This window comes from Manihot esculenta, chromosome 15 (assembly GCF_001659605.2).
Source record: "Manihot esculenta cultivar AM560-2 chromosome 15, M.esculenta_v8, whole genome shotgun sequence".
Lineage (NCBI taxonomy): Eukaryota > Viridiplantae > Streptophyta > Magnoliopsida > Malpighiales > Euphorbiaceae > Manihot > Manihot esculenta.
In genome coordinates this window covers 17,582,140-17,593,032 of record NC_035175.2, presented here as the reverse complement: position 1 = coordinate 17,593,032, position 10,893 = coordinate 17,582,140, and the positions used below count along the sequence as shown (strand labels likewise).

General features: G+C 35.4%; 1 protein-coding gene across 1 annotated transcript in view; it reads right to left on the bottom strand.

Annotated features, from left to right (window-relative positions):
• Positions 1 to 49: 49 nt before the first annotated feature.
• Positions 50 to 10,893, bottom strand: part of LOC122721960 — a 49,505-nt gene continuing 38,661 nt past the window's right edge. Inside the window, exons 3-5 of the mRNA XM_043951379.1 lie at positions 3,566 to 3,661; positions 1,066 to 2,629; positions 50 to 561 (exon numbers count right to left, since the gene is read on the bottom strand). Coding sequence (XP_043807314.1) covers positions 50 to 561; positions 1,066 to 2,629; positions 3,566 to 3,661 — 2,172 coding nt within the window. The remainder of the gene's footprint in view (positions 562 to 1,065; positions 2,630 to 3,565; positions 3,662 to 10,893) is intronic.

Genomic DNA, 10,893 nt, shown 5'->3' with positions numbered 1-10,893 from the left:
CATAGAATCTCTTCAAACGATGCCCATTAACTTTGAAAACTTTGCTTGTTTATGGACTCCGTATGTCAACAGCTCCATGTGGATAAACATGCTCAACCAAGAATGGCCCAATCCACCTAGACCGAAGCTTTCCAGGGAATAATTTGAACCTGGAATCAAAAAGTAAGACCTTATCACCAACCTGGAAGTGTTTTCTGGAGATATTTTTGTCATGGAAGGCTTTGGTCTTTGCTTTGTAATCCCACGAAGCTTCATATGCATCACGCCGAATCTCCTCAAGCTCTTGTATTTGCAATTTTCTATGAACTCCAGTCTCTTTTTCATCAAGATTGCAGCTCTTCACAGCCCAATAGGCTTTATGTTCAAGTTCTACAGGTAGATGGCATGCTTTCCCATAAATCAGCCTATATGGAGACATCCTAATTGGAGTTTTATATGCTGTTCTATATGCCCATAAGGCATCATTGAGGCGTGTACTCCAGTCCTTGCGATTTGGGCAGACCGTTTTCTCCAAGATGGACTTGATCTCCCTATTTGACACTTCAGCCAGCCCATTTGTTTGAGGGTGATAGGCAGTAGAGGTTCTATGGATGACATGGTGCTTCTTGAGGAGAGTTTCTACTACCTTGTTGCAAAAATGGGTGCCTCGGTCACTGATTATGGCCTTGGGCAGTCCAAATCTTGAGAAAATGTGGGACTTTACAAAATCACATACTGTTTTTGCATCATCAGCCCTTGTTGCCTTGGCCTCAATCCACTTGGACACATAATCCACAGCAAGAAGTATGTAGGTGTTGCCAAAGGAAGGTGGGAATGGTCCCATGAAGTCAATGCCCCATATGTCAAAGATTTCACACACCATGATGGGTGCTTGTGGCATTTCACTTCTTTTGCCAAGGTTTCCTGTTTGTTGGCATCTTGCACATGACCTACAAAATAAATAAGCATCTCTAAATATGTTAGGCCAAAATAATCCACTTTCAAGGACTTTTAAGGCTGTCTTGCGTGGCCCAAAGTGACCTCCACAGCTGTAAGAGTGGCAGAAAGTTAGGACAGATGTGATCTCATGGTTTGGGATGCATCTCCTTATGACTTGGTCTGCACAATGCTTCCATAGGTAAGGCTCATCCCACACATAATACCTTGCCTCTTTCTTGATCTTGTCTCTTATGTGTTTGGGCAAATCAGTGGGCAAATCACCTATGGCAAGGAAATTAACAATATCAGCATACCATGGTTCCTCTTCTTGGACAGAAAAGAGGTGCTCATCAGGGAAGTTCTCATTGATGGGGCATGTCTCTATCTCGGTCAGAATTCTGCTGAGGTGATCAGCCACAAGGTTCTCCTTGCCTTTCTTGTCACGGATCTCCAAGTCAAACTCTTGTAACAGCAATATCCATCTCACCAGCCTAGGTTTGGACTCCTTTTTCTTGATTAAATACCTTAGTGCAGTATGATCTGAGTATATAATCACCTTTGTACCAAGTAGGTAGGGTCTAAACTTCTCCAATGCAAACACAACAGCCAGCAACTCTTTTTCCGTGGTGGAATAATTGCATTGTGCAGCATCTAGGGTGCGTGAGGCATAGTGAATGACATGAGGAGAGTTACCTATGCGCTGTCCCAATACTGCACCTATAGCAAAGTTGCTGGCATCACACATGATCTCAAATGGAAGGGTCCAATCAGGTGGCTGGATGACTGGGGCAGAAATTAGGAGTGATTTGATCAAATCAAAGGCTGATTTGCAGCTGTCATCAAAGTTGAAGGGTACATCCTGCTGTAACAATCTGCAAAGAGGCTGAGTTATTTTAGAAAAATCCTTGATAAACCTCCTGTAAAAACCAGCATGTCCAAGGAATGATCGAATCTCTCTAATGCTGGTTGGGTAGGGCAGATTTTTGATGGTGTCAATTTTGGCTTTGTCCACCTCAATCCCTTTTGCTGAAACAATATGGCCTAAGATTAAGCCATGGCTGACCATGAAGTGGCACTTCTCATAGTTGAGAACCAAGTTTGTCTCCAAACACCTTTGAAGTATCTTCTCCAAGTTGGCTAGGCATTCATGGAATGAGTTGCCATACACCGTAAAGTCATCCATGAAGACTTCAATGATCCTCTCCACATAGTCAGAAAAAATGCTCATCATGCACCTTTGGAAAGTGGCTGGTGCATTACAAAGACCGAAGGGCATCTTCCTAAATGCGAATGTGCCAAATGGGCATGTGAAAGTGGTCTTCTCTTGGTCTTCTGGTGCAACGGGGATTTGATAAAACCCCGAATATCCATCTAGGAGGCAGTAATGGCTTTTTCCAGCAAGTCTCTCAAGCATTTGGTCCATGAAGGGCAAGGGAAAGTGGTCCTTCCTTGTGGCTGTGTTGAGCTTCCTGTAGTCCATGCAAACTCTCCACCCATTTTGTACACGAGTGGGTACTAGCTCTCCTTCAGAATTAGGGACAATGGTAATCCCGGTCTTCTTTGGTACCACATGGATGGGACTCACCCATTTACTGTCAGAAATGGGGTAGATTACCCCACTGTCTAGGAGCTTCACAATCTCCTTCTTTACAACCTCCATCATAGGTGGATTCAGCCTTCTTTGTGCCTCACGAACAGGTTTGCACTCATCCTCCATAAGTATCCGATGCATGCACGTTGAGGGTGAGATACCCTTTATGTCCTCCAATGTCCACCCAATTGCCTTCTTGTGTTTCCTCAACACATCCAGGAGCTTTTCCTCTTCTTCTTGGCTGAGCTAGTTGGAGATGATTACTGGAAGTGTATTTCCAGCTCCCAAGTAGGCATATTTGAGGTGGTTAGGCAAGGGTTTCAATTCTGGTGCATTTTCTGTCTGCTGGTTTTCTGTCTGCCTGCTGTCTGATTTGAGCTGTGATTTGAGCAGATTTTCTGGTGTTCTGGGCACATCACTGGGCAAATCACCCACATCCAGCAAGTTACAACAGTCTGCTATTTTGTCTGCTTCAGAGATGTTGCTGTCCACTTCTCCTCTCCTGCAAAGACTTTCATAAAGTAAGTTTTCTTGATCAAAATCAAAAACTTCTTGACTTAAATTATCAATAACATCAAGGCCATAAACAGGAGAAACATCATTGGGGAATTTCATGACATCATAAACATTAAATTTGATAACTTCCCCTTCAAACTCCATAGTCAATGTGCCATCATGCACATCAATTTTTGTTCTTGCTGTGCTCAAAAATGGTCTCCCAAGTAAGATATCAGAGGTGGTGTTGCTCTTGTCTTCCTCCATGTCAATAACATAAAAATCTGCTGGAAAGACTAATTGGTCCACTTGCACCAACACATCTTCTAGCACTCCCTTGGGGTAGACAATGGATCGGTCAGCTAATTGGATCACAATGCTGGTGCCCTTGAGTGTACCTGCATTCAACAAGTTAAAAATAGACAGAGGCATGACATTTATTGAAGCTCTAAGGTCACACATGGCCTTCTTTATTCCCACATTGCCTATTTTGCATGAAACTGCAAACATTCCTCTATCCTTGCATTTGACTGGTAGTTTTCTTTGGATGACAGCTGAAACACACTCCCCCACACTTACCTTTTCACGTTCAGCAAGTTTCCTCCTATTGGTGCATAGCTCTTTGAGAAATTTAGCATACCTTGGTATTTGTTTCACAGCATCAAGTAGGGGAATGTTAATTTCCACTTTGCGAAGTGTCTCCAATATCTCTTTTTCCTCTTTCTCCTTTTGGGACCTTGCAAATCTCTTTGGGAAGGGAGGTGGTACCTTGAATTTCTCCATAGGTTGCTGTTTCTGCCTTTGACTTGATTATGCCTGGTCTGTTGATTTGGGCAAATCACTTCCTGCCTTCTCTGGAGAATTGGTCAAATCACTGCTGGACAGCTTAGTTTGCCCAGCGATCGGGTCAGTTCCTATCAGTGAACTGGGCAAATCACTGCCCTGATCACTTTCTGGCAGAATTTCTTCCATGGTCTGTTTTTGCAATTTTTCAGCCCTATTGTCTTGCAACTCCTTTCCACTCCTCAATGTGATGGCACTAGCATTTTGCCTTGGATTTATCTCAATTTGGGAAGGTAGCTTTCCTTGAGATTCAATTTTGTTCAAGGATGAAGCCATTTGCCCCATTTGTTTCTCAAGATTTTGCACAGTATTTGCCAAATTTTTCACAATCTCTTCAAGAGATGCATTGGGATTCTGAGGTGCAGCTTGAGCTTGATTCCTTTGCTGGTAGCTTGGATATTGATTTCCCCTTGCATAACTGAAATTTGGATGGTCCCTCCAACCTGGATTATAAGTATTAGAATAGGGATCATACCTTCTTTGCCCATTGAAGCCTCCAACACAATTGACTTGCTGGTCCTCCTCTTGAAGGGAAGGACATAGATCAGTTGGGTGGTTGTTGGCACATATTCCACATGTCTTGGGCTGCTGAATCTGCTGGACTTGTTGGGTTTGACTCACAACAAGGCTTCGGACAGCATTGGTGAGTTCAGAAAGTTGGGATGATAAAATGGAATTACTCACCTCATTTACATTCCTTGTTGGCAGCTCTTGGTCTCCAAATTGTTGAGAAGCTGCAGCCATGGAGGAAATTAAGTCCCTCATCTCTCGAGGTGATTTTTTTTCAATTGTTCCTCCACATGCTGTGTCAATAAATTTTCTCTCTGAGGGTAGCAAACCTCCATAGAAGTACTCAATGAGAGATTGGTCAGAAATATCATGCCGAGGGCAGCTTGTGCACAACTTTTTGAACCTCTCCCAGTACTCATACAAGCCTTCAGAGTGCTTTTGCTTTATGCCACTTATTTCTCGACGGATGCCTATGGCTTTTGAGGTTGGAAAGAATTTTCTCAAGAATGCTCTTACCATATCAGCCCATGATGTGATGGATCCGGGTGGCAAGTAGAATAGCCATTCTTTGGCATAGTCTTCAAGGGAAAAAGGGAAGGCTCTAAGCTTGATATCATCTTCTGGAATGCCTTGGGGTCTCATGGTTGAGCACACAACGTGGAATGCCTTCAAATGCTTGTGAGGATCTTCATTCTCTAGGCCTCTGAATTTAGGAAGGAGATGAATCAGACCTGTCCTTAGCTCGAATGCTGCTGTCAATAGGGGATATTCAATGCATAAGGGTGCTTGATCTCCTGCTGGTTCAGCTAACTCTCCGAGAGTTCTTTCCCGTGGCTGAGGTGCTTGGATGGGCGCGTTTCCAGCTTGATTTTCAGCTTCTACATGTGCAGCAGGTGGTGCTGCCATTGCTGGATTTTCTGCCATAACCTGGAATCGGGTATCAGGTTCAAATGCAGTAGTGGCTGTAGGAGAGTTTGCTGGTGCAAAAATTTCTGTAGCAGGGGCAGATGTGACAGCAAGTGCTTCAGCTGGTGCAGAGATAGGTGAATTTGCTGGTGCAGAGAAATCAGCAGGTATAACAACAGCTCTGTGAGATGGTGTTGCTGATGAAGATGCTTTTGAGGCTTGGTTCTTCAAATTTGCTTGCTTCCTTAAGTGCTTGGCAGTTTTCTCAATCTCAGGGTCATAAAGAAGAGTGTCTTTACGGCCAGACCTGGTCATAAAGGGAAAATACGTTAGTTTAAATCAATTCCCCGGCAACGGCGCCAATTTTTGATAAGCGGTTGTCGAAGCCGTCAAAAATAAACCTATTAAACAATCAACAATAAACTTGTAGATAGTGGCAATAGGGTTGAACCACAGGGAATTGACACCAATGATTTTCCTAATAATGACTAGGTCAAGTAAATAACAAGTAATTAAAAGAGGGGGGTTTTGATTTGATGATTAAAATTAAATAGCAAAAGAAAGCAATAATTTAAATAGATGAGAATTTCAATGAGAAAGAGATTCTAGCTGAAGTGTGAGTCTAATTCAGTTTGTTCAGAATTGATCATTGATTATTAAAGACTCCTATTTGATTTCAATAAATCAGTTTTGGTTGTGGAAGACGCTTCTCACAATCCAAATTCTTCCTTAGTTCTAGTTTGATTAGGAAACGTTCGCTAATCAAACACTAATCAACAAGTTGCCAAGGAACGTCCTTGGGGCATTATAGCATCGAACAACTGTTGACTGCATTAAGACTTAGAAAAACCCAATTCTATCCTTGCCAACCGCGTGGTCAAGTTTAGATTATGCAACTTGATTAAATGTGTATTTGAACAACCTAAGCAATTACGGACCTAAATCATTCAAACAATATTACTTAAGCAATTTAAAAGCAATGGGCCCTTATTGATTCTAAAAGCAAAGTAATAATTATGGAAAATATCAGTTTGCATAAATATTGAAACAAACAAGAGTTCAACAATGGAGTATTAAACCTCCCAATTCATCACAAATCTGAATATTCTCAACTTCAACTAGAAAAGGAAGGAAATTAGCCACTCATGGTGGACAAAATACACAAAGAAAAGATGAAAAGAAGAAAAGAGAATTTCTGCAGAGTTTCTGGTGCTGAGAGATGATGCTGAGTTGCTGACCAGATGATGCCTTTGCTGGTTTGGAGGCTCTCCTTTTATAGCTGAAGAATTCTATCTATCTAGGGTTTTGAAATCCCTTTTTGATTTGGTGTTTGACTCCTCTTTTGATGTTGAATTTAATTGCAATTGGAATTCCTTGGATGAGAAGCTCTTTCGTGGCTCTTGGTTTTATGTTGGTAGTGATTGGGTTGGATTTGGACATCTGAAAATTCGGATTTCTGTTTTCTGCCCAATTTCCCGCTCTACTGTCAGTTTCTGCTGTCAAAGTGATTTGCCCGGTGATTTGACCAGTTTCTTCAAGTGATTGGGCAAATCACTGACCCAATCACTTTTCTGTGAGTCAGTCCAGTTTTCTGCTCTCTGTCTTCTGCGAGTGATTTGGCCAGTGTCTTCGAGTGTCTTGGGCAAATCACTTGCCATATCACTACTGCCTGTTGCCTTCGGGTTCCTGCTTCAGCTTGATCTGGGCAGTGATTGGAGCAGATTATCTGGTGATCTTGGGCAAATCACTGGGCAAATCATCCTTTTGTAAATTTTCTGCACTTTTTCTCCCATTTTCCAATTTCTTCCTTTTCTGTAAAAACAAGATAAAAACCATAAGATAAACTAAAAAATGTGTAAATAAGCAATAATAATTATGATAAAAATGTGGCTAAACTATGCTTGATCACCAGAGCACTGTCATTTATTTTGGGCCTATTGTTTCTTTTTTAATGTTCTTGACTTCAAAACTATTAAAGTGAATAATTAAACTTTTATTTTAATTGAATATTTAAATAAATGATAACTAATAAATAACAATTTTATTTATAGTGTATGAGTATAATTTTTTGGGGTAAAAAAGGCACTGTCGTTTATTTCGCACCCTATCGTTTTTTTTTAAATGTTCGTGACTTTAAACTAATTAAAGTAAACAATTAATGTTTTATTTTAATTGAATATCTGAATAAATGATTACTAATGAAAATAATTTTGCTTATAATGTATGAGTATAATATTTTGGGGTAAGAAAGGCACTGTGGTTTATAATGGGCCTATTATTTCCTTTTTAATGTTCCTGACTTTAAACCTATTAAAGCGAACAATTAAAGTTTTATATTAATAGAATATTTGAATAAATGATTACTAATAAATAACAATTTTATTTATAGTGTAAGAGTATAATATTTTGGGGTAAGAAAGGCGTTGTCGTTTATTTCGCGCCCTATCGTTTTTTTTTAATGTTCTTTACTTTAAACTAAATAAAGTAAAAAATTTATGTTTTCTGTTAATTTAATATTTGAATATATGAGTACTAATAAATAACAATTTTGCTTATAATGTATGAGTATAATATTTTGGGGTAAGTAAGGCACTGTCGTTTATTTTGCACCCCACCGTTTCTTTTTTACTGTTCTTTACTTTAAACTAATTAAACAAGTTCTATTTTAATTTAATATTTGAATAAATAATTACTAATAATTATTATATTTTGTTTAAAATGTATGAGTATAATAATAATTTGGGGTAAGAAAAGCACGGTTTTTTATTTTGCGACCATCATTTCTTTTTTAATGTTCAGGCACTGCCGTTTATTTTGCGCCCCATCGTTCCTTTTTTAATATTCCTGACTTTAATCTGATTAAAGTAAAAATTTAAAGTTTTATTTTAATTGAACATTTGAATAAATGATTTCTAATAGATAACAAGTTTGTTTATAATGTATAAGTATAATATTTTTTATAACAAAGACACTGTAATTTATTTTGCATCCATCATTTCTTTTTTATTGTTCAGACTTTGTCTTTTATTTTGCGCCCCTTTTTTTTAATGTTCTTGACTTTAAACTAATTAAAGTGAACAATTAAAGTTTTGTTTTAATTGAATATTAGAATAAATGATTACTAATGAATAACAATTTTGCTTATAATGTATGAGTATAATATTTTGGGCTAAGAAAAGCACTGTTATTTATTTTGAGCCCGTCATTTCTTTTTTAATGTTCAAGCACTGTCATTTATTTTGCGGCCTATCGTTTCTTTTTTAATGTTCAAGCACTGTCATTTATTTTGCGGCCTATCGTTTCTTTTTTAATGTTCTTGACTTTAAACTAATTAAAGTAAACAATTTATGTTTTATTTTAATTGAATATTTGAATAAATGAGTACTAATGAATAACAATTTCGCTTATAATGTATGAGTATAATATTTTGGGGTAAGTAAGGCACTGTCGTTTATTTTGCCCCGCATCGTTTCTTTTTTAATGTTTTTGACTGTAAACTAATGAAACAAGTTTTATTTTAATTGAATATTTGAATAAATAATTACTAATAATTATTATATTTTGTTTAAAATGTATGAGTACAATATTTTGGGCTAAGAAAAGCACGGTTCTTTATTTGGCGACCATCATTTCTTTTTTAATGTTCAGGTACTGTCGTTTATTTTGCGCCCCATCGTTTCTTTTTTAATATTCATGACTTTAATGTAATTAAAGTAAAAAGTTAAAGTTTTATTTTAATTGAACAATTGAATAAAGGATTTCTAATAGATAACAAGTTTGTTTATAATGTATATGTATAATATTTTGGGTAACAAAGGCATTGTTATTTATTTTGCACCCATCATTTCTTTTTTAATGTTCAGACTTTGTCGTTTATTTTCCGCCCCAATTTTTTTTTAAATATTTTAACTTTAAACTAATTAAAGTGAACAATTAAAGTTTTATTTTAATTGAACATTTAAATAAATGATTACTAATATATAACAAGTTTGTTTATAATGTATAAGTATAATATTTTGGGTAACAAAGGCATTGTTATTTATTTTGCACCCATCATTTCTTTTTTAATGTTCAGACTTTGTTATTTATTTTGCGCCCCATTGTTTTTTTAAATGTTTTTTACTTTAAACTAATTAAAGTGAATAATTAAAGTTTTATTTTAATTGAACATTTGAATAAAGGATTTCTAATAGATAACAAGTTTGTTTATAATGTATAAGTATAATATTTTGGGTAACAAAGGCATTGTTATTTATTTTGCACCCATCATTTCTTTTTTAATGTTTAGACTTTGTCCTTTATTTTGCGCCCCATTGTTTTTTTAAATGTTTTTGACTTTAAACTAATTAAAGTGAACAATTAAAGTTTTATTTTAATTGAACATTTAAATAAATGATTACTAATATATAACAAGTTTGTTTATAATGTATACGTATAATATTTTGGGTAATAAAGACACTGTCGTTTATTTTGCACCACATTATTTCTTTTTTAATGTTATTGACTTTAAACTAAATAAAATGAACAATTAAAGTTTTATATTAATTGAATATTTGAATAAATGATTACAAATAAATAACAATTTTGTTTATAATGTATGAGTATAATATTTTGGGTAAGAAAGACACTGTCTTTATTTTGCGCCACATTATTTCTTTTTTAATGTTCTTGACATTAAACTAATTAAAGTGAACAATTAAGGTTTTAATTTAATTTAATATTTAAATAAATGATTACTATTATATAACAATTTTATTTATAATGTATAAGTATAATATTTTATGGTAACCAGAGCACTGTCATTTATTTTGGGCCTATTGTTTCTTTTTTAATGTTCTTGACTTCAAACCTATTAAAGTGAATAATTAAACTTTTATTTTAATTGAATATTTAAATAAATGATAACTAATAAATAACAATTTTATTTATAGTGTATGAGTATAATTTTTTGGGGTAAAAAAGGCACTGTCGTTTATTTCGCACCCTATCGTTTTTTTTTAAATGTTCGTGACTTTAAACTAATTAAAGTAAACAATTAATGTTTTATTTTAATTGAATATCTGAATAAATGATTACTAATGAAAACAATTTTGCTTATAATGTATGAGTATAATATTTTGGGGTAAGTAAGGCACTGTTGTTTATTTTGGGCCTATTATTTCCTTTTTAATGTTCCTCACTTTAAACCTATTGAAGCGAACAATTAAAGTTTTATATTAATAGAATACTTGAATAAATGATTACTAATAAATAACAATTTTAGTTATAGTGTAAGAGTATAATATTTTGGGGTAAGAAAGGCGCTGTCGTTTATTTTGCGCCCTATCATTTTTTTTTAATGTTCTTTACTTTAAACTAAATAAAGTAAAAAATTTATGTTTTCTGTTAATTTAATATTTGAATAAATGATTACTAATAAATAACAATTTTGCTTATAATGTATGAGTATAATATTTTGGGTAAGTAAGGCACTATCGTTTATTTTGCACCCCATCGCTTCTTTTTTACTGTTATTTACTTTAAACTAATTAAACAATTTCTATTTTAATTGAATAGTTGAATAAATAATTACTAATAATTATTATATTTTGTTTAAAATGTATGAGTATAATAATTTGGGGTAAGAAAAG